The following is a 25,631-nucleotide window of genomic DNA, read 5'->3' as shown; positions in this document are numbered from 1 at the left end:
TTGAATAGGCATGGAGCGTCTACCTCATTCATTTTGGATTGGTCTTCTTCGGTTACCAGACACTGGAGGCAACTGGCTACCTCTACGGGGGCTGAAAGGATCCGGGCATCCTCAGGAACGATGATAATAATAGTCCGCTTCCGATCAGGATCCGTGCTCGGAGCGGGGAACCGATTGGTTAATCTCGGGCTCGAGCTTCACCTGCCAGCAACCGAAGGTGGAATTTTCTTCGTCATCTTTAAGTCACCCAACCCGGTAAAATCCTCCGGGGCGGATGAGTCTATACCATCAAAAAAGCCTCGGAGGGGATCATCCGCTCCATGGACCTCCTCATGGGATCGCTCATTCGTCATTCGGGCTTCATCAAACATTGATTCTATGAACGAAGATGTTACCGAAATATCTATAACGTCGGGCGGGGTAGGACCGACATCTCGCGAGTCCTCGGCCCTTACCTCGGCATCAGCCTCGCGAACTTGAGGGGGATTGGCTTGAGTCGTTTCCCCTTCGGCTGCCACCCGTTCCTCGGGGACAGATGGCTCATGGGCCATGAAGATGTCATCCTCCTCGGGCTCGTCTCTGAGCCAGAGGAGTGATTCTGAGTCAAGCAATCGGGAGTTGGAGGTTTCTTTTGGCTTACGAACCAACCTCCTTTTCGTTTTCTTTTTCTCCAAGCTCGGTGAACTCGGGGCCCTTTTTCTTTTCTTCTCCCCTACTGTGGCCCCGGGCTGTCCTGAAGCAGAAGGATCGACAGATAAGTCCTCGCCCCCAACCGAGGACTTTAGCTCTACGGTCTTAGGAAGACCTGCAAAAGAAGGGTAAAGAAAAAATAATAAGAACGTAATGCTAAGAGAAGAAGCCTAACTCAACCTACTCAGGAAAGGAATCTTACTATGACAACGGGCCTCCCAATGGCCCTTCGAGAATTTGCGCCACAAGTGCTCGGAGTAAGACATCTATGAGACAATACTTAGACCTACTCCTTGAGTTGAGGGACAATATTCGGAACTCGGGCAACAACTGCACCACCACGAATACAACGAGAAAAAGAGAGACGAACACAAAATCAACATTCGAGGGAAAGTTTTACTTATGTGATGTATTCCACTTCTCGGGGAACGTCATGAATTCGTCCGGGATCAAATCTGAGGTCCTCACCCATACAAAATGACCCTACCAGCCTCGGTCCCGGTCCTCATCGATACACAAAAATGGGGCTTTACTGGACCGGCGAACAAGCTTTATCAGTCACCCCCGGAAAATTCGAGGACTGTATAAATGGAGCAGATGATCGATGTTAAATGTGCATGAATCAATTTTATTTACAAAAACTCGAAGGAGGATCACGATCCTCCACAGTGAAGGGTGAATTTGGCCGAGACAAACCTCGTACCTCTTGTAGAAGTTTATAATGACCGGATCCACTGGGCCCAGCGTAAAGGGATAAGTGTAGATACTTAGGTATCTCTCAGCATGTGTAGTAATGGCCTCCTCAGAGTCGGGGACCACTATGTCTTTATCGGCCCAATTATAGTCCTTTCAGACTAAGGGGAGATCGTCTTCGGTGATCGGGCAAATAAATCTCGATGCCTCCTTACACCGACCCTGCACCGATGAGGGTTTCTCGACCTTGAAGTCATCAACAACCGAACAACCCCCGGGAATGAACATCTTCAAGGGAGGTTCAGCCGGTTCATCACTGACCACGTTAGCAGCGGATCTCCCGAGGTCGACCATATCGGAAGTAGTTTCATTGGTTCCGACAGTCGATTGGGAGGTAGAAACAACCTTTTGGGGAACAGATTTTGAGGTTTTTGCCATTATTATAAGGGAAAACTTGAAGGAGATAGAAAAAGGTTGAAAGTTGGAAGCTTAGATGTGTTGGTTTGAGTAGATGATGAGTAAAGATTTCAAAGGAATCGTGAATAACGAAGGTAAAAATGCTAGAATGTGAAAAAGAGTAGTAAAATCCTAAGGGTACGAGGGTAGACGGTTCAATGTAAAGTAAAAAAATGAACGAAAGAGGGGTTATTTATAGTGGTTCCGCGATGCTTCGTCTCCAGGGACAGCCGATCGGCAGCTAACATGCATTTAATGCCACTATGACATGACTGACGAGATGTTTTAGGCTTTTTGTCGTTTATGACACGACGTATTGGAGAAGGAATCGGGGTGCTCATGTCGTTTCTCATTAGCTTGCTTTTAGAGAAACGAGGGGACTATCTGTATACGGTTAAAACATCGAGCTCATGATACACTCCGGCCTCCAACAGAGTAAAACGAGCTCGAGATATGATTGCGAAGGATCAGAATCGAAGCAAGGGTCTCATCGACTCAGAGTCCGGGGGCTGATTGTCTGCCCTCGAGAATATCGGGGTCATGATTCGAGATCGATCCAAGTACTGAGAGACTTTGGAGAACATTGTCGGGCAATCAAGCACGACCAATAAAAGGTCGTAATATCAGCGACCGGCCGGATATCATGGCGCAGATCTCGGCACGTATCGATGTAGAACCAGCAATCAGTTAAAACAGAAGTTTTTTTACCTTTTATAGAGATGTACTTAGAGTAGGATTCCCCTACTATATAAAGGGGGTCTGATAATTCATAAGGGAGAGGGTAACACACATTCCAAAGTAATATACTACTAATTTCACTATTATTGTAAGCTTTTTCTCTCATTCGTCAAAGTTGTCCACTATGAGCCCGGATCGAGGGTGAATGTTTCACTGAGGCTGGAATCATCCTACTCGCGTGGTTTGAATTTACTATATCTTTACTTGTCCATTCTAACTCGATTTATCGTTTGTATCAAATTAATCCACATATCCTTAAAATTACTTACAAATTTAATTGTTATCCGATTTTGAGATTAAACATATAGATGTTGAAGTTGCTACGAAAGAGTGAGGTAGAATAATAATTAGAGTCCATTTGAACCGTGAGAATAAAGAACATTTGATTCATGTGCTTAATTGGACTAGTACACAATAATAATACTGGGTGCTTTTAGAAGAAAAAAAAAAGTAACAATTCCACTTACTTCAATTAGGTCTATAGTTCCAATTTCAGAAAGAGCTTTTTTTTTTCTTTTTTTTTTCCTTCCTTTTTTCACCTCCCTCCCATCTCCCTTCGGCCACGACCCACTCTTAGGAAAAGAATTTAGCTAGGGAAAAAACAATTAATTAAAAATAGAAAAGTTGAAGTATTGTTGTCATGGGAAGACATCAAGGATCATCAGTTCACATGGTACTGTATTAAATATCGACACATTAGCACGTATCTCATGCTTTATGCTTGTTTTGTCAATTCTATAGATAACTCTTGCGAAAGATACGTCTATGGTATTAACCTTTTAAATAAGTAGCATTAGGTAGAGGAAACTAAGAACCAAGATAAAAAAATATCTTCTCCCTAACAATTCCCATTCCATATCCAGTAGTTTCGAGTAACCAATTAATCATAAATTTGAAAATAATTTAACTTAACTTTTTATTTTATTCTTAATAAGAAACTTTTATAACCATACATATATCATGACATATTTATGACCAGGGGCGGCTGTAGAGTTTGGCTGCCGGATTTATCTGAACCCAGTAATTTCGATGCTAAAATTTTTAAAAGTTGAACCCATAAAATCTGAATCCTAGATCCGCCTCTGTTTAAGACCATAAATTTCAAAAGATTTAAAGTCACACAAATATATTATATGATATGCTTGAGATCACAAATTTCTAAAGTCAACTTTCTTTTTTAAGCTCTATATTTTCAAATAGTTTCACAAAATTGAACACGAAGTATATTCTTTAAATATTTTGCAAGCATTTCGACACAGTATCATAGTAACATTATTTTTCAAAAAACAGGACTGTTGCGTTTCCGTCATATTTTGTACTTTACTCCATACGACTTTGATCCCCAATCAAGCCTGAGCAAAAACTATAAGAAAACGAAACCAAATTACTTGATATATACAATTCTGACAAATTTTTTCAACTCTAGCTTTATTTGATAGTGTGAATTTAATTTCTGTGAAACTGCTCTACGCAAAACCGGCAAATGCTTCCAAAAAAAGAAGGAAAAGTAAAGAGGAATTAGGTCACGTCCCAATATGACCATCAAGATTAAAGTCTTATCTGGATCAAACTTCTTATTAATTAGTTGGCTTTCATATTCATTTAACCATTTTCATGCCAACTTCTAGTCATCTGATCAATCGATACACTTAAACCATCGTTAACCAAGGTCTTGTGGTCGAGGCTTGGGAATGAATATTTAATTTCTTTAGTAGGATGCATTTTATTTTCCTTAGTAAAACCTAATCTGATATGGATGCGAATTAGTTGGGCCAGACTTCTAATACGGAATGGTTAAGAAAAAACATCATTGAATGACCTACATCTGGGAGTAGGAGCCACACCTCTTTCAAGTAGTCTTTATCTTGCTACAAAGATTAGACATTTATGTCCAATGCATGTTATGTTTATTTATTGTTTCATGGTGTTATATGAGTAGAGAATTAATAACTCAAAAGACAAGACATTTTCATGGTTTGCTTGCTCTGGCTGCCTCATTCTTTGATTAATTTATCAAACTTCTTCCACATGCATGTTTCTATTTCCTTCGTCATTTCCACATTTGTCATACAGTATTCGTCCATATCAAGTTCCACTATAGATGTTCCACACTGTCCTCGTCGGTTAATGTAGCAAAAACATGCAATACAAAAAAAAAAACAATTGAGTAGCATGTAGTAGCAATTATATAAAGGCGTATAGGTGTGCTAGAATTACATTCAACAAATCTCGATTCAAGATAAATTCATGAGAAAGTGGTATCTCCTTAGGATCTATTCCAGCCTTTAGAAAATAGTTAATCATTAAAGATACATGTACTTAATGCCCCGCCCAAGAGAGACTCGAGTCCTAGTAGTCCTGTCAAATGGTGATTCATCATAGATTCTACATCTTGAAACCGAGTTAATTTTGACGTCGCTTTATGATAATCAAACCAACCAGCAAAAAACATTAACGCTGCAAAGACCAATTAATGCCCCAATTGATGTACAAGATAGAAAAATCCTTTTGTACAAGGTAATGAATGAGTTATCATATTTAGGGCTGGGCATATATCGGATAAAATAGATAGCCCAAATCGAAAAAAGCTTATTGGGTTATCGGTATCGGGTATACCTGTTAATCGGGTCGGGCTGACCCGTTTACAACCCGGCTCAGCTCGGTACTGTAGCGTGGGGGGCGGGCTGGGACGGATTGAACGGGGAGCGGATTTCAAACGAACAGTTTTTTGATATTGGTGCACCGGAACCCGTTAACGGGCTACAGCCCGGTTCAGCCCGTTTTTTTTTTGTGGACCATTGCCAACAATCAAATTCAAATATGACCGTTGGCCAACGGCCCTTTTTTGCAGAAATGGCCATTTCGGCCTACCTCCTTAAGAAAATAGCCCCCATACCCCTAACATTTGATAAATTACAATTTTAACCTTTTAAAAACTATAAATAGCCCCCCTTTTTCTTCATTTTTCCTCACAATTCACTCTCTTACTACTCTAATTCTCTCTCAATTCTCTCTTGATATTATTGATTATTGTTCTTAAATTCTCAATTACTTATTATTTTAAGTTTCATCAAATATTTAATTTAGCCATTGCAAAATTATTATTATCAAATATCAAGTATTCAAGTGAAGTGTGGTATCAACTATCAAATATCGATCTATCAATTGAAGTTTGATTTTTGATATTAAATTTGGTGCGGCATCCGGAATCCCGGTACACTCGTTCCATATCTTTCTCTTCTTTGGTGTACACTTATTTTATTATTTAGAATTATTAATTTAATTTACATAATGGATATATTTAGAGCAGCCAAAAAAGCGTGCACTAGTAGAGGTGGTAGTAAGAAAACTTCCAAAAGATCAAGAGGTGGTGCTTGTTCTTCTAGTAGCTTTACACTTATTTCTAAAAGTTCACCTGAAAATTTAAATGTAGATTATGAGCGACTTCAAGAAAATTATGGTATAAATGATGATTTAAATGATAATTTAGATGATATTCCATCACCTGATAATCTTGAAACACCACCAGCTACACCTGGTAATGCTAGTCAAACTCAAAATATTAGGGGTGGAAGTCGTGGTAATACAAGTGGGCCTCCCCTCCCTATTAAGAAGAATCGAAGATTAAGAAGTAAGTGTTGGAATTTTTTTGACAGACTAGAAGAAGATAAAAATTATGTAAGATGTAGAATTTGTAAGGATATTTATAAACATGAGACCGGTAAGGGAGGGGGAACGGGTCAATTTCGTAGGCACATGGTAGACAACCACCCTCTTGATTGGGGAGTAGATGAGGAAGATGGGCAACAAAAACTTAACCCGGGTACTGAAGGGTTAATGGGTAAATACGATATTGAGAAAGATCGGGAAGAATTAGCTAAAATGATTGTTTTAGGTTGTTTACCTTTTAGTTTTGCTGCTTCACCATATCTTGTTACTTATATTCAAAGAATTTATAACCCTTTGTTTAGTTTACCTTTAATTTGCAAGTTCAAAAATAACAAAATCAAAAAAGAACTTGCAACTTAATTTGAAGTATTATATATTATTCAATAAAAATATCAAATGAAAGTCTTCGAAGCTTGATCCTTACATATTGCCTATTGGTCTTATTAAATAATTTTTTGTAGCCACTTACTTTCAAATTTCAATTTTAAAATTATAAAATTCAAATTTTAAATTTAAAACTTTAAACTTCAAAGTTTAATTCTAAGCCTTAAAAGTTTGCAAACACTTAAGTATCAATAACATTGAATAAGAAAAAAAAAATTTACTAAAAAAAAAATAAAAAAAAATTGCACGGCCCGGTCCAGCTCGAACCCGAACGGACAAAAAAAAACCTGAAAAAGTACAACCCACTAACTCAGCCCGCTAACAGCCCGCAACGTTAAACGGACGGGCTGATTTTTTTTATGTCCAGCCTGTCCTAGCCCGCCCGTTAGACACCCGTAGTATCAGGTTATTGGATTAACGGTTCGGTAACGGTTTAGTGTCATTTTACTATTGGGTTATCGGTTCGGGTCTTGGTTTGCCCAATTTTTTAACAGTTTAACCGATAACCCAATAAACTTTATAAAAATACGATTTTACCCTTAGATATATAAATTTTTCAATTCTCTATCTACTGTTCTAACCCTCCCAAATTTGTCATTCAACAGAGAGAAATAATGTTGTAAAGTTTATTATATTCTTTGAGAGGTTACAACAATCGAGAAAATTTATCATATTCTTTATACAGCACACATAATCTTTCATTACTTCTTCTAATATAATCGAGATTGAGTTATCTTATCGGGAAAACCGATAACGATCGATAACCGATTAACCAATAATCGAAAACTGATATCTTATCGGTTCGGTTATCGGTTTAGCATATTTATAAACCGATAACCGATATACTAAACCGATAACATTCACAACCGAACAGAATCGACCGATGCCCACCACTAATCATATATGCAGTTTAGCATCTGGGATATTCTACATGCAGGTGCTGGCGGCGATCCAATATATAGATGATTAATATATCCAAAATAATGCAATACAATACAGAGGATTTAAGATTAATGAATATAGTATAAGATACGAGATATATACCTTTCAAGCAAGTTGCATGAAACTTTATCTCAAGATTAGCACTGTCCTTGCCTTGAATCATATATAATTGAACAATTTTTCTTTTTATCTATGATTTAAATTCTAAATTACCCTTTAAAAATGCTAGATTCTCCTTTGATTATTAGTTTATTGTTAATGATGGGTGGGTCAACCAATCTCAAACCCTGAAGCCTCTTCTAATTGGAGTTATTACTCCTGGTAGATGTAGTACGTAGAGTTATTGTTATACTTATTTGATAATTTAATGTATAATTCATAGCAATAATTGCTAAGGATGAGTGTAAGTTGCCCATAAGTCATTATCAGGCGTGGAACACTTTTTAATATTTATAAATCCAATAATTAAGCAATTTAGTTGTTTAGAGATGATTGAAGGATGCTGATTTAAAGGTGGATAATTACTTTTTCGATTTGCTTAGGAGTCCATAGTACATTTCTTATGTGGCAAAAGGTGGAGAAAGCAATAGTAATAATAAGGAATGAATAAAAGAAGATATCTTTACAGTGAAAACTAAGTGACTTGCACTAGTCACCTTTACTACCTGCAACATCTTTCATTAGAGCCTTAATGATGGTTTTAAGTCAAGTAGATAATAGGCAATGTTAGCTTCTCTAAGCAAATCCAAAATTATTACTCCCTTCTGTCCGAGTTTTTGGCCTTTTTTGTAGTCAACAATATTTGATTTTTTCAGATATCAAGAAGGAATTAACTTCTTTTTTTAAAAGTTGTCATTGGAGTAAAGAGCCTAGAAATATTTGTTATATTTTCAATGAACAAATTAAGGTTAATATGGTCAATTTTATTGTTAATTATTATTAAAAAGTAAATTCCTTAATATGTGTGAAAATATTCAAAAAATCAATTAAAGAGCACCGGAGGGTGGAGGGAGTAACAGATTAAGAGTAAGAATTTTGATTTCTCAGTTTATATCTATTGTCTCCCTTATCTGTCCTGAACAAGTATATAGGGCAGTCTGATCAAATATATGGGAATCCAAAAAATATTTGTATTCTGCTGATTGCACTTATAAACAAATAAATGGATGATATTTGATTTCTGAGTAAATATTTTATTATAGGGATAGTAACGTGTTTTTAGTAGGTGATCTTGATTACATAGATAAGCTCAATTGTTGTTCGATTTACAATATTTTCATCTGTTTGTCTGAAAAAACAAATTCAAACCTAATGTAAGTGGTATGTCTATGGAAACAAAGCACTCGGTATATCTACGAAGAGCGGCAAAGTAACATTGTATAACAACTCTCAAACTAATAGTTAAAAATATACGTTATGTATGTTATATACAAAAATTATATAAATTTTATATAATTTTTTTTACTATCGAATGGAAAAAGTTTATGGCGCGGGCTAAAAGTGAAAAAAAAACAAAAAAAAAAAAAACATGAAGAGTTGCTAACTATTCATATTGGGTCTTGTGTGGGTATGGGCTATGTAGCATTGGGCTCCAATTTACTTATGCCTAACATGTGGTAGGCTGAGTTCGTGCTTCTTAGCCCAAACAAGAATTAAGTAGATTTAAGTCAAATTACTGTTCACTTGATTGGCCTGAAAAATGTGCCAATTACATACTTATAAATTATATACTGCAAATTAACTCAAGTTGAGAGCCGGGACCATATATTTTGCACAGTAGTCAACTGTTTTTTTAAGAGAAGCCAGCAATGTTAAAGTTATCTCAATGTGACTTATAGGTTATGAATTCGAGCCGTGAAAGCAGTTACTAATATTTGTATTAATTTAGAATATTTACATTACACCCTTTGGATTGCGGCCCTTTTCCGGACCCTACGTGAATACGGAAGGCTTTAGGCACATGTCTGTCCTTTAGTACACTACTAAAAATTCGGTAAAAATCGACCAACGTTGGTCGATAATGGCCAAAAACCGACCAAAACGCGACCATTTACGTGTGGACGGTATTTTTGTGGTCGGAAAGGAATACCGACCACAGTTGGTCGGAAATTACCGACCAACTTTGGTCGGTCAATTAAATTCAAAAAAAAAAAAATATTGCAAAACAAATCGACCAAAGTTGGTCGATTTTTTCCGACCAAAGTTGGTCGGTATTTTAATTATGTAATAAAAAGATTCACCATCTGGGAATCGAACCGGGGTCTGTACTGTGGCAGGATACTATTCTACTACTAGACCATTGGTACATTTTATTTTAAGATTGTCTTTTATTTGATTTATACTCTTTAATTATATTTTTGCACGAAAATAACCGACCAAAGTTGGTCGGTTTTATTAAAAAGTAAAATTACCGACCAAAGTTGGTCGGTTTTTTTAAATGACCCGCCGAATTAACCGACTAATTTTGGTCGGTTTAATATTAATTTTTATTTATTTTAATTGAAAAACCGATCAAAGTTGGTCGGTTTCTTGAAATATAAATTTCGCGGGACTCAAAAATAGTTTCCCGCATTTTTGCGCCAAAGAAAACCGACCAAAGTTGGTCGGTTTCGTCAAAAAATAAAAATTAAATATCTTAGTTTAATTTTTTGACCGATCAAAGTTGGTCGGTCGACCTTGATCGGTTTTTATCGAATTTTTAATAGTGGTAGTCAACTGTTTGTTTCAAAATAAATTAGGAAAAAAAGAGATGAAAAGTAGAAGAAGATTCAATGAGATACGAGATATATAGCCCGTCAAACTGAAATCGTAGGGGCACTTTATTTTTATGTAGTAGAGAGGTCCACATAATTCAATGCCTTAGTTTAATAGAAGCGAGGTGGAGAAACTTTCCATATTTGGAAAGTCACATATACCCATTGCGAGAAATAAGGTTGGATTTCTTTTGCAATTTCACCATATCGAAATCTAGAAATCAACCCACATGTGCCTTTATATGCTTTTTAACCTTATTGGTGGGAGTGACTTCTTTGTACTATTCATTATCTTTTCCCTGTATATATGCATATCTCGAGGTCAAGGTGGAATGATGGGGATCTTAAATAAATTAACTAAGCTTCTAAGGAAGTTCATGACAGGATCAGTGACGATTAATCTTGTTTTTCCTTCTTTGTATGATCCTCAAGTTTCTGCAATTAGTACTTTTAAAACCATTTTGAGGTCTATAAGTTTTTGGTAATACAATTGGTGACGCTAAAGTCTTCTCGTTTTGCTATTTACCACTTTCATTAAAAAAGAACCCCCCCAAAAAAAAAAGGAAAAAGAGAGGAGGTTCTAACAATTTCAGCTTACCGGTCAGAAGCGGACCCAAGATTTTAACGTGACGGGTACCAGTATTCTACTCAATCATTCTCCTTTAAAGACTTTTAGGAGTCGTTTGGTTGAAAAGAAGTTATCTCAGAATTAGTTATTCCGCGATTAGTTATTCCACTTTTTCATGAGAATAAAAAACACTATAATTCAGAGATAACTAATCTCAGGACTAATTATACCACAATTTTCTCTCAACCAAACATGAGATAAATTCTTCTTAAATTTAATCTCGGGACTAATTATTCTTTATCCCTCGTACCAAACAAGCCCTTAGGATTCAACGTATCAAGTTTTAAACTTATATATATATAAAAGATTTCTGAAGAAGTTTACAGGATTCTGCTACCCTTTAAGGCTACACATTAGTCCGCCTCCGGTACTAGTACTATTTGCTATACCCTAACCTTTTTAGCCAATTCCTCAATTAGGAGTACATTGCTTAAGCCCACTAATTCGGATCCACGCGTAGTTTGCTAATTTTTTGAACGTGCCTTTCACCATAGTCTCTTGGCTATTTTCATTCATAACAACGTTGCATGCCGAGCTAGGCCACCACCTAGCATAAGCATGCATATTGTCTCAATACAGGGGCGGATCTACATAAAGCCTTGTGGGTGTTTGAGCACCCATTAACCCCGACGCGGAGTATGTTTAATTATATAGAAAATATGACGAAGTCAATAAATGTAATAAGAAAGCACCCAGCATACAAAATTTGGTTGCTTTGGCAAAGGGTGGGTGCTGAGAGATTATTGATGCGGGTAGCCAGGGTTCGGATCTCCATTCTACACCAATTTTATGTGCATTTTACTCTTTATAGTTTAGGTCTTATTGTCGTTTCTTTTCAGCACATACGACATTTTTACCCCCAAACTAGTCTTTTTTTTTCCTTCTTTTCTTGACAGACTTCATTGCTGGCTTCTTGATTCAGTTCTTTTTTTTTTTGCTTTTCCTTTATCTGGTTGGTTATAGATAATAATAGAAAAAATTAGCTTCCAAAAGACTCCAAGCCCTTCTTGAAATTTTATCTAACAGTTTAATTTGAAAAATAATTGTAAGTGTAAGCAATAATGCTATTATATTATCTTTTTCATAATATAAAAAGTCCAGCACAGTTGTGGCTTGTGACTTGAAATCTCTTTTTAATGATAATATTAAGTGTAATTCTTTTATTTAACTCTTTTATTGTCGTGTTTAAATAATTGTGCACTTATGTTATGTGTTCGATAGTAACTTTACGTTAAAAAATGAAGCACTCACGACCATAAAATTCTGGATCCACCATTGTCTCAATATATAACACAAGTAGTGCTATAAACATAGAGTTTGATCGTGACATTATTATGTGCACAAGTGAAGAAATTGTGAACAAAAAAAAAGGTAGAAAAATAGGTACCAAAAATGTAATTTTACCTTAATATTTTGTGTGAAGTGTAAGAAATGAGAAAATTTCGCGAGAGTTGAAAACTATAAGACTAAGCCATTGTTATTTTAATCATATCAGCAATTGTTTAAAAGAGAGTTACTGTGCATAACAGTGAGAACTTATCATTTCATTCTTAAGAGCTAAGCCTCGCACCGCGCAAAGAGGAAAGAACGTGGAGGTCTGCAGGTCCTTGTATCATCAATTTCTTTAATCACAGTCTAACCACATTTTAAAGAGATTAATTTATATTATTATTGTGGTGATATTAGTTATCATAATCTCACTTATAAGTCAACCCGACCTCTTTGGTGCACGTGTTGGTCCAAAATCATTTGATGGGCTTTTGATGTCCCGACACCTGGTGTTCTCTTTTTTTTTTTTTTTTTTTTTTTTTTTTTTGTAAAATTACATATTCCGTGTTATTTGTGCATGTTTAACATACAAACAGAAACACAAGAAAAATAAAGAGAAAATAAAAATAAAAGAAAGGCAGGACGGCTCTCTGGAAGACTCTTTCCTCTTCATATTAAGACTCAAGTTTAATATTATATTATTGTTTTTTTATGAGTTGTTTGGATGGTTGTTATATATCGTTTTATAATGTATAATCTTATATTATCTTATATTATATTATATTATTTTAACGAATATAATATTTGGATAGATTGTATCATTTGTCCTTGTTGTTTGATGTTATGTACCAATAATATGAAGAATAAACTTACAATATTACAAAAAAAAATAGGGTACGAGGAAATATTATTATATAAAAAAGTAAGTTAAAAGATAAAATATAATTATTTAATAATAAGAAAGTGCAAAATAAGAGAAAAAAATAAGGTAACGACGCGACCATACCAAATCAGTCGTTATACAAAGTGGCATTTTTCGTCATTATGTAACGACAGATTTAACGATACGATACAATAAAATTTAAGTAACAATCAAAACAAACATTGTATTTAAAATAACAATACGATACAATACAATAGTCTTAGTGTTCTCATTTATTTATATTAAATATTGTATTTTGTAGTATTTTTTCTAACTTTTATGTGTAAATTTTACTTTCAGAATTAACCATAATAAATCAATTTCGAATTCAACCCCAAAAATTTGACCATTGATCATGGCAAACGTCTTAATTTTAATTTTTGGGGGGACAAAAATATAGTACTCTAGGATTTTTTTAAAAATCTGGAAATATAACCTCCTTAATTAATTATAAATGAGTTTGGAGCACCAGACCCGAAGTGATGGGGCGCTGCTTCTGGGCGTTGGATATGAATTGCTGGGCAAACTATATTATGGCTGTCTACTTGTCCCTGGCCTGCTACATATACATATATTCCATTTTAAGAATACTTCAGATATACAACCAAATCTCCATGAATAAAAGCAAGTGTACTAAATATTAATGAATATAAGCAAATTGACATGTTAGTCTCATAGCTAGTCACTAGTCAAAATAGTAAACCTATGGTTTCTTGAAATTCTTTTGTAATCATTTTGCTTTCATCAAGCAATATATGAAAAGAAATTTAAAAAGATATATGACAAAAAAAAAACAAATAAAGCATTATCTTTCTTCCTCAGTCTTTGTTTACGAGTATTATGACCAAGCAAATTAAGTGACACTACATTAGTGTTTGATGTTACTTGAGCTATTTTAAATAAAAAATAATGTTCAATTATCACTTCTATGATATTCTTACCACTATTGAGCAATTAAAGAAAAAGATAAGGAATCTTATATAAATAAAATGGACATGGACTACGGTCAACCTCAAAAGTTTGCCTATGAGGTGAAAAGTATTGTTTAAAACCATACACGTAGCAACACAAAAGTCTATTCCCTTCACCAACATATGAGACATAATTGAATGCTTAAAATAAGATCTTGTCTATTGCTTTGTTAATCTTGAGCACTTAAGGTATGACTCTAGCAACACAATCAAGAAAAGAAAATTCCAGACTAGAACGAGATGCGCAAATTAGCTACTACTACTAAATACTTAAATTTGGAGCTAGCTAGATATTCGTGTGATTTAACTAGGAATAAAAGGGTCTAGAAATAAACTCATGTCGTGGCCATAACCGTTGGATAGCAAATGGTCTCATTGAGCTAAAAAGGTTGCCTCAAGATTAGCAGTCAGCTTGAATCTCAGCACTTCCACCGCCTTCCTTTTTAACATTTTGGTCACTCTCTCCAATGTGTGTATCTTTTTACTAAAAAGGTAAAAATGGGTAGTTTCATTTTGTCCATATAAGAAGATAGTAGAATGTTTCTTGACTTTAGTTGGTACATCTCTTGGTATTTGGGACTCTTGACTCGAGACTTACAAGCATAGTTCCCATTACCCTCTAATGTTTTGACAGCTTTTAAATTGATGAATATAGACGCATAGTAGTACTTGATAGAGTATCAAGTTGGATGAAACTAGGATTTTTCAAGAGCCGTATTTAGGAACTTGAACCAATAGAATTGCTCTATTTTGCCATGGTTTTCCTAACACTCTCTTCTTTATTTATTACAACTACTAGCTAGCAAAGCTCTCTTCTCATTGGCTTCTAGCTAATATCTCTCTCTCTCTCTTGTTCCACAGATCAGATCACCAACTTCAAAGGTGATCATCAAAGAGCTTCCTTCAAATATGAAGGTAATTGGTATAATCTAAGCATTAATCTTTTATTTATGGTAATGGAAGGTCTAAAATAAAAGCTTTTTATGGTTGTTTATAATTTGGTTGTTTTGTGTTTGCAGTTCTTTAGCTGGATGCAAAATAAGTTCAATGGCGGACAAGGAAACAGATCAATGCATAATGCAGTTCAAACCAAAAGTAAGCCTTCTTCCCCATCTTTAGCAGAAAAAACATCTCCTTTTATTGGCTGCCTTTTTCTAAGGGATAAAGCAAACATGCATATGCTATCATAGATAACTGCGGTATACTTGATAGACCAAGATCGGATGGAACTAAATTCATTAATTTGGCTCAAAATATGTGTATACATGCAAAAAAAAAAAAAAAAAAAAGAAGTAAAAAACATATAGTAATAGTACTACTTTAAGATTATATATTTTGATTCCAACTACTTTATATCTTGGGTTCTCTTCTACCATACCTGCATCACATCATAGACGAATTCAGAATTTAAACTTGATGGATACAAATTTTACAAATTTTAGCACTGAATGCATTGTACTTTTATAATTATGAGTTCAAAATCTAATATTGATTATAATTTAAGTAGTTATTCATATATATATATTTGTGTTTAGTGTCAAAATATTGCATTCAACCTGAACCTATAGCTCATAAACTAAATCCGCCCCTTCATCATTTATGCATGGGCAACTAAAAGAATATTTGCATGGATGCCACTGCGATCTATAATCTATGAATATGTAACTGAATCAAATTTGGTCCGACCAGTTTCTCGACAAATGCTAGAATAGTTGTCGACCTAATGAAAATGCATATCCCAAGCTTACTTAAACGACGGCATAAATGGAGGATTTTGTTCATTTATTCTCTCCTCAAACACTAAGGCTGATATAATTCCGACCAAGAAGACAATAAAATTTCGAACTGGGAGAATATGCTGGAGTGTCTCCCTTGACACACAAGTAATTAATTTCCCTCTACATTCCTTTTTTAATTAACCTTATTCTGCCTAATTAAGAAGGGAATTCTTGACGTAAATGGTAAATTAAAGTTGTTGTCACGTGACCAGGATATCACGGGTTCGAGCTGTGAAAACAGTCTCTTGCGGGTAAGACTACGGACAATAGACTCTTGTGGTCCGGTGCTTCCTTGGACCCCGTGCATAGCGGGAGCTTAGTGCACCAAACTGTCTTTTTGTTCTGCCTAATTAATTTTCCTTAACTAGAAAATTGGTTAATTAGCTTCTTGCTAACTCCCTTAACTTGTTTCTTATTATAGATCAGACAAATCAAGAACGTCCTCGCAACGAAGAATTCAACGGTTGGCCTGATTCGTTATTGGCCATTGGAACTTTTGGTACAACCAGCAGTAATCTCAAAGAAAAATCAGAGAGCGCCCAAAACGTACAAAATCAAGATCGGGATGAAATAATCTTAGATGATAATAATAATAATGAGCAAAGTTCCTCTCCAGATTTAGCAGAATTCACACCTGAAGAAGTTGGTAAACTACAGAAAGAATTAACAAAGTTATTATCAAAAAAACCTGCTGCTAAATTAGCTGATCAAGGACGACAAGATGGTGATCTCCCATTGGATAGATTCCTTAATTGCCCTTCAAGTTTGGAAGTAGATCGTAGGGCTTCTTCCAGCAGATTTAGCAGTACTAATTACTCAGATAATTATGATAATTACGATGAGGAAGAAATTGATAGAACTATTAGAGCAATCATTGGAAGATGCAAGGATCATGTTTGCAAGACGAATAAAAAGAAAGTAAATGGGATGAAATCCATTTCTTTCCTTCTCAAGAAAATGTTTGTTTGCTCAAGTGGTTTTGCTCCTACTCCTAGTTTACGAGATACATTTCCGGAATCAAGAATGGAGAAGGTAAACAAATTTGAGTCTTAGTTATGCACTATAATATCTGTTTGTGACTGCTTCTGCCGAGGGTTTATCGGAAACAACCTTTCTAACTTTTTAGGGTAGGGACAAAATCTATCCTCTCCCAGACTCCACTTGTGTTATTGTTATTGTTGTATTGTTATGTACTACACTAACCATCATTTTAAGTACCGGTTATAATAGTTCAATACTCTCTTTCTCATGTTATCATGTCACACTTAATATAGAGAGAGAATAATATGTCAATTTAACTCGACAATATAAAAATTATTTACACATCGGTGCATAAAATATAAATTCAATAAATTTTCACATTTAATATGCATGAGCATGTGCTGGTTACTCCTTCCGGTCCACAATAAGAGACCATTTTACCTTTTTATTTTGGTTCAAAATAAGTGTCAATTTACATATATAGTTAAAGAAGGAATTAATTTTATTTTTTCAAAATTTGCCCTTGTTTACATATTCCAATGTGTCAAATTAATAATTAATTAAGGTTAATTTAGTGAATAATTTTTTTTTCTCTAGGAGTTCGTATTTTCTTAATGAGTGTGACAAAAGTAAAATGGTCATTTATTGTGTACCGGAGAAAATATTTATATTTGCAATTTTGAAATTTGCATTTTTTTTCTTGGAAACTCATTTTCTTAATGAAATGTTGTTGTTGCAGCTTTTAAGGACAATACTTTCCAAGAAAATAAACCCTCAAAATGCAACTCGAGTATCAACAAAGAGATATTTAGAGGACCGATGTGCACCAAAGGAAGAACAAGAGGAGAAAAAACGGGAAAAAACTTGTGATGGATCTAAGTGGGTGAAGACTGATTCTGATTGTGAGTAAAAGTTTACTTATTAGCTTTAGATTAAAACAAGCTTCAAATTATTATTATTTTCAGATTAATCACAAGTTGACAAGAGCTTATTTTATTTTTTGCAGTTATTGTTCTGGAAATTTAATAGGCCTTTATGGATAAATGGGATGTTCAAAAAATACTCTCTTTTTTTTTCTTCTGAAGATGAAGAAATAAGACATAATTAGCAAACCATATGTGTTTAATTCCAAGGCTCGTTGGCTTTCAAAGATGGAGATGATTTCACAGGCAAATGAATGTGTACAAAGATGGCAACTTGTTTATTTTTGCAGGATAATTCTTCTTAATTTACTCATATTTTTCCATGGTTGTATCCCCCGATGGATACATCACATGTTGTGTTATGTTATGGAAGAATTACTCTTGCGATTTGTACTTTTTTGGGTTTTTTTCCCAGGTGTCTACTGCAAAAATAATCTTTTTCTAGTCTTTTAATTTTGGTATTGACATTGTTTTTCAATTGGTTAGTATATCTCATACTTCCATAAATATTCATATGAGATTTAAATCATTATATATATATATATATGCTTTATTTGCTTGTAAAAGGAGAGTTTTTTTCGATTTTTGATTACTTTTCTCTCCTCTACCCACAGTAGCAATCGTTTTTCATGTTTAATAAGAAAAGAGAAAAATGGAGTTAAAAGATATACTCCGTATTGTGTATCCCAACCTCGAGAATAATAAGAATAAAGTTCACCGACAAAAGTTGTGGTGGAGTAGTCTGGGGACAACGGTAAACGTGAGGAATGGCACCTCCGCCCTACTAAAGAAGTTCGCAAGCAAGGGACATGCCGAACACCTACCTTTCCAACTAGTCTTTCATTCTTAACCAAAAGGGTCTCGCGTTGGAATTATAGGTATTGAGTCGCCTTTGTTAGAGAACAATTTACCTCAAATGTGGGACTTTCTATTGATTTCCTCAAGTACACGCAAGTATACATGGCCGTCAATAAAGTGACTCGAAAGTTGGATGTCGAACCCACAGACACTCAAATTAATCGTTAACTAAGCTAATTAAAATCAATTAATTGTCCAAAATAATCAATAATGTTATTTTTCTACTAATCTACTATTGCGAAAAATAAATAAGTAATTAGCTAAATTAATTAGGAGCAAGCGATTGTGGTTGGATTTTAATCAAAGGAGATGAAGATTCCAGGGTTATGATCGGTTTGTCAATCCTATTGGGTTCGTAATTGCACATTTAATTCAAATTATCTATGATTGCTACTTGACCGGATCGTTTATATAAATAGCATGTTCCCACAATACTATCCGTCTATCCACAATATATCAACCTCATATTCCTATGGTATTGAATCTATCGTGAACGAATATAATACGGTATTCAACTAAGCAAAATTGTTAGGTATATTCCTATCCTAACCGCGAAATCGTTCCCCTAGCCACGGGTTCAAAAATAAGCTCTCTCTAATTATATTCTAATCTAAACACGGCTTTCCCAAGCATAGCATAGATGGTTAATAGAACTCAACTGTTGGCCAAATAATTAAGCAACTATGCACATAATTAGAGAAACAACCAAAGATGATAACTAGAATTAACAGTAATGTAATTAATAAACTTCAATATCCATGATAATCACAACCCTAGAATGTGAAGTTTAGCTCCACATAGACATGGTAGCAAAATAACAAATTATCCAAAAACAAAAGTAAAGATTACTAAGTTTAATGGAAAAAAGATGGAATCTGATAAATTTCGGCCTCCACGGCGGCTTCGTGCTCTCCCTTGGTCCAAAATATGTTCTCCCCCTCAAAAGCATACTTTAGGATGAATTTATAGCGGCTAGGGTTTATATGGGGTGAATTGGGCTTCTCCTAATTCAAGTTGGAGAAACTGATTTTTTTTTTGCTCCGGTTCCGGTCTGGCGAAGTGAACCTCGCTTCGTTGTCTGTAACTCTTCTATTTTCTTCTGCTCCGATTCCGGTCTAGCGAAGTGAACATCGCTTCGTTGTCTAGGACCTGGGCACAAAACTTATACTTCCTCCACATTCTTCTGTTTTTACTTCACTTTGCATGCAAACTTTCCAAATCACTTCCAATTGACTCCTACACATATAAATAACATTATTAAGCTCGGGTCACAAATAATCATACCACATTTAACACGATCGAGGTATAATGCAAGGCAAATTATATTCAAAAATATGGATTCTTAGCCAAACATCACCACCCCACACTTAAGCTCATGCTCGTCCTCGAGCAACCAACAATTAACATTATTCTTGAGCACTTTATATTTACACAATTGAAGGACGCTACACCAATGACCATGGTTGATAGTAACAATTAAACTAGAGCATATGAAATCACTTATACTTCCCTTTACTTATGCCATTCTTTGAAAATAGTCACAACAAAGACAACATGCTCATAACAGTCCTAGCCTCAATAACTGACTCAATGTCACCGTGCACTTATGGCTTGAACACCCAACATCATATAGAAGTCTAACAATTTTACCTATCCCTCGTGAAATCATATGCCCTCACAACACAATCAAGAGGGTAAGTTGAATCCACACATTCAAATCAAATGCTCAAAGATATTTTAAGGATTTATTTATATCAAAGAAAATTGCTCACTCTCACAAAAGGAGTCACATGCATGCAATTAGTACCATAGGATTTTTCTTAATGTAAATCTTTACTAATGTAGGCTAGATCGATCTAAAATCAATTAGGACTTTTCATGGTTGTAATGTGAGCTAAGGGACGGGCAAGATATATTTAGGAATAGGGACTAACCCCCCTAAGCACTTTAACATATCACATAATTAAATTTAAGCGCATATTCTTCAATCCCAACTTCAACTTCACAACTAAAATCACCCCTAACAATGTTCCCTCTTTCTTTAAGCACTAATTTAATTCATACCCACTAGCAAGGACAAGATATCAATTAATTCATCTATATTTTTCCTTCTCTTTTTTTTTAGATTTTTTTTCTGTCTGCTAGTGGTGTATTCTTTTACAAAATAAGTGCACCTTATTCCTTTCATTGGTTCCACTCGAAAGCCACCCAAATTCCCTTCAAATTTCTTTTAGCGCTCATTTCACAATTAAAGTGCTTTAAGAGGTAAAAGGATCAAACAACGTCAATTAAGAATAAAAAAGTATAGGCTTGTAACGTGGGTGCCAAATAAAAGTCTATAGGCTTAAAATGGTTAAATAGGGATAGATTTTATTTGTGATAAGCATTAAGCTCAAAAAGAACAAAGACATCCTAAAATTATTTTTCAAACCGAGCCTCACCTAAAATTTCTCTACGACTCACATACCGGGCAATTTCTAGACACAAGTATAATGACATGGACTACACAAAAATCTCACTTCGCACATCGCACATGACTCACTAAGGACGGTCTCATTCCGACTCTCAAACTAATGCAAGCAATCACAGAGCCACAAGATATTAAGAAGACATATTTCACAGAGCCACCCATGAAAAAGAACCGAGGCATAAAGAAAAATTATGAGGGATTATTACTACCTAAAGAAAACTAAAATACATATTTTTGGATTTTTGTTTAGACTTTAATCCATCAAGAAAACTATCTAGGAGATCCATCGCCGGAAAAAGTCAAATTTTTTTACTCTTTTTTTATTTTTCTTATTTTTCACATTTTAAAAAAATAAAAAAATAAAAAAATTAAGCTACCTAAATACTACACAACTACGAAAACAAAATTAAGAAGCTAAAATCAAAATAAGAAGTTAACAACTTTCTAACATACTATTACTAATTATCTAGAGGAATTCTCCCACCCCACACTTAAAGAGTGCAGTGTCTCCAATGCACAAATAAAGCAAAACAATAACGAGGATGGACAAGAAACTTCTTGAAAGGCCAAATGCCGAAGCAATCACGGCTCACGAGGTATTCAGACTTCCCTCAGGCATGGTTCTTTATGTGGGCACCCCCACTTAGTTCTCACCATCTAGCTTACTTTTGCACCCTTCCAATGCTTTGCTTCCTATACTTATAATTCTATAAAATAAAAACAGACACTACAAAAATAATATAATAAAAATAAAAGAAAGCAATAAAGATGGGTTGCCTCCCAATAAGCGCCTGATTTAACGTCTTTTTGTCTCCATCTCGAACTTGTGAATTGAGTCCCTAATTTGGCTTCAAGATTTTTGCTATGCTCTCGGGTGGTGGGACAAATGTAATTGGGCCAAGTAATCAATTTCGCATTCTACACTTCTTGGCCTTCAGATGAAGTATGTAATGTCATGGGTTGTTTTCCATCCATGCCCCATGACCCCTTGGACGCGCCTCGTGGCGTCCTGGCAAGCCTCCCAATGCCCAGTGCCACGGTCGGCCCCGTGGTCTCGGCAAGTGACAAATGCACATGTACTTCTGTTGCCCCACCGATAGCCCTTGCCAATGCCCATCAGCTGGCAGATGCCAAAAGTGTCGCGCGCACAGACAATGCCGCACACACAGACCATGATGATGCCAAGAGTTCCGCACCCACAGATCCTGATGGCTCGCCAGCGCCAAACCGCAGGCAGACTCCAATAGTGTCCTGCGTACAAACAATGTTGCGCACGCAAACCCTGATGCCAAGTGGCAGAGCCCAGCTGCAGGCATATGAAAATAGTGTCGCGCACGCAGACCCTGATGCTAAAGACAAAGTTGCTGCCAATAGATTTGTTTCTACCTTGTAGAAGACTAAGTCATTTTCATTGTAAATATAGAGTAGTTTTACTTCATTTACTTGTAGTGTGCTTCTACAGCTTAGATAGGTCAAGTCATGTAACTTTGGTTTATTGTTTTAAAGCATTATTAGGGGGGATCAAGTAATCAAACTTTCTAGAAAGCAAACAATTCTCTGTACTGGTGTCTCTCCCCCTCGACACCGTGTTTCTTTTCTGCAATAGCTTTCATTAATGCAATCAAGCTTTCTTTCATTCTCAATTCTCTTTTATGTTCTCTCAATTGCTCTTGACATTGGTTTTCTCGTACGACACTGACAATCTCGTCTAGCGTATGGAAGGGACCTCAATTGGCGGACAACAACCGCACTGACATCGGTTGCTTAGCGTTACGGCGCCCTTCCAAGGAATCTCAGGAAGGCACCGCGTAATAATTGGTATCAGAACCTAGGCTCGACATCGGACGAGGGAACACATTGCCATTACCACCGTTTCTGACCATGGTGAATTATGGCGATCGCATCATGACCCTTAAAGAGATTGTTGACATACTACAGCCCATCATAGATATGGTGCATGATCTAAGATCCAGCCTAGTTCAAAGGTTGGATGACTTGGACCGCAGAATGCGGCAGCCCAAAGTTGACACATCAAACATCAGTCGCGACTCTGAGGGAGACCGGCAAACCACAGCCGTAGAGGCAGCCGAAATTCATGGAAAATTTGAGGACCTCCAACAGGAGCGTGCTGAGCATTTAGACAACTTGACAGGACAACTCAATGTTGTCCATGCTGCCCTACAAGGCCTGCTTAGAGGAGGCAAAAACCAAACCAGGGGTGCTGTGAACCTCGCCCATGTGCCACAAAAGCTGAAAATTCTGGAGCCAAAGCCATACAACCGAGCTCGGGATGCTGAAGAAGTGAATAACTTCTCTTTGACATTGAACAGTACTTCGATATTGTGGAAGAGTTGGAAGAAGCCAAAAAGGGGTGGCGGGTGAAATACGAAGCCATCAGGGCAGGGGAAGATACTCTCAAGACATGGGAAGAATTGAAGGCAGCCATACGCCTGCAGTTCTCTCCCGAAAATGTGGAATACAATGCACAGAGAAAGCTGTGGGAACTCTGCTAGACTAGGTCAGTGCGGTAATTCTCCGCGCTCATGCTAAACATACAGGATATGGGGGACAAAGACAAACGCTTCGCATACATAGAAGGTCTGAAATATCATGCTCGTATGGAGCTGCAAAGACAAAGGGTAGATACCCTGCCCAAGGCGATTCAAGCTGTAGAATGCCTTGGGGATTATCATATGGAAACTCAGAAGGATAGGCCTCAGTCGACTGTCCGAGGGGTATACAACGGGAGCTAACCTAGTAATGGTGGCCCTAGCAGAAACGGAGGAGATCGAAGTGCAACAAAATCTAAGACTCCTTCCTCAAGAAGAAACAGTGTTGCATCCGTCAACAACAATCAGGGAAGAAAGCCCCCTTCAGAATGTCGTCATTGCGACGGGAAATATTGGAACAATGAATACTCACATACACAGGTCAACACTCATCAGACTGTTGAAGATGAGTCAGATGATGACTCAAACGAGGTAGAACAAGTAGGTTCCTTCAATGAAATTATTGGCTCCATCCCTGATACCTTTGCGGGAAGCAATGCTGATAGCCCTACGAATGACGCATTCCCAATCACCAAGAAGGGGAAAATGAAGGCGGATGAGAGGCCTCCACCCATACAAGAGAGGACCTTAATGTTCGTCGAGATGAAAGTAAACGGCAGACCCATTCGGGTAATAATAGACACGGGTGCTACCCACAACTACTTAGCCTCGACTCAGGTGGAGCACCTCGGTCTAGTTATGCAAAAGAGTAGGGGTCGTGTCAAGGCTATCAACTTACCACCCCAGCCAGTGAGTGGAATATCCAAAGAAGTGCCAATGAATCTTGGCCCATACGAAGGAAGATTCAACCTACACGTAGCAATCATAGATGACTTCGAACTGATAGTGAGATTGGAATTCCTGAGGCAAACCAACACCATATCGGCACCTTATGCCGACATGCTCCTGATGAAGGGAAAAAACGGGGCCAAACCCTACATCATACCATGCATACCCATAAAAATGGCGGCTAAAGACATCTTGGCCTTGCAGTCAAAGAAGGGAGTCAAAAGACATGAACCTTTAGTTCCGGCTACCCTTAGCAATATGAATAAAAAATTATATCATCAGCCTCAAACGACTGATGACACCCCTCAGTGTGTGAAGACTTGTCAAGCATGCCATAAGGACAAGTCGGACCGCTCGGCACAAGCGGGACTTTTAAAGCCACCACATGTCCCAAAAAGACCTTGGGAAAGCGTTTCCCTGAATTTCATCATAGGACTACCCAAGGTCGGAGATCTTACAACTATCTTGGTTGTGGTAGACCGGGTTTCCAAGTATGCCACTTTCATAGCAGCCCCACAGAACATATCAGCAAAAGATACAGCTCGACTCTTCTTCTCTCATATTGTCAAATATTGGGGTCTGCCTGCCTAAAGACATCGCTAGCGACCGCGACTCACGCTACACTAGAACCTTTTGGACCCATCACTTTAGGTGCCTCGGGTCAAAATTGAGTCATAACTCAAGCTTTCATCAACAATCTGATGGCCAGACAAAACGGTTCAATTACATGCTGGAGGAATATCTCCGCCCATTTGCAACCAGATCACAGAAGAATTGGGTGAAGCTTCTGGATGCTGATCAACTGTGTTTCAATTCACAAAAGATCTCTAGTACAAACAAAAGTGCTTTTGAAATTGTTATCGGAAAACAACCGCTACTCCCACAAACTGTGAATGCACAAAACATGCCAAAATTGCCTCGAGCTGCCATATTCTCGAAAGAATGGGAGCGAAATATGGAGATAATGTGGAGCTATCTTATCAAAGCCCAAGAGTGGGCAAAGAGGTATGCCGACCAAAACCTTCACTTTGTCCAACATCAAGCAGGAGATAAAGTGATGCTAAGAATGCCAAAGCGGTACTTGTTTGTAGAGAGGAACCATGACCCTCGCCTATTGCAAAAATACATCGGACCCTTGTCCATTGAAAGACGCATTGGGAAAGCCACA

At 36.6% G+C, this 25,631-nt stretch overlaps 1 protein-coding gene across 1 annotated transcript; it reads left to right on the top strand.

Annotated features, from left to right (window-relative positions):
- The first annotated feature begins 14,133 nt into the window (after positions 1 to 14,133).
- Positions 14,134 to 17,784, top strand: LOC138894742 (protein DEEPER ROOTING 1-like). Its single transcript, XM_070179471.1, has 5 exons — positions 14,134 to 14,175; positions 14,977 to 15,030; positions 15,135 to 15,210; positions 16,315 to 16,925; positions 17,614 to 17,784. Exons 1-5 carry the CDS (start codon positions 14,134 to 14,136, stop codon positions 17,782 to 17,784), a joined length of 954 nt encoding a protein of 317 aa, XP_070035572.1.
- Positions 17,785 to 25,631: the final 7,847 nt, after the last annotated feature.

This window comes from Nicotiana tomentosiformis, chromosome 6 (genome assembly GCF_000390325.3).
Source record: "Nicotiana tomentosiformis chromosome 6, ASM39032v3, whole genome shotgun sequence".
In the NCBI taxonomy this organism is placed as follows: domain Eukaryota; kingdom Viridiplantae; phylum Streptophyta; class Magnoliopsida; order Solanales; family Solanaceae; genus Nicotiana; species Nicotiana tomentosiformis.
Note: the sequence above shows the minus strand (reverse complement) of the source record. Positions and strands in the feature narration are given on the sequence as shown.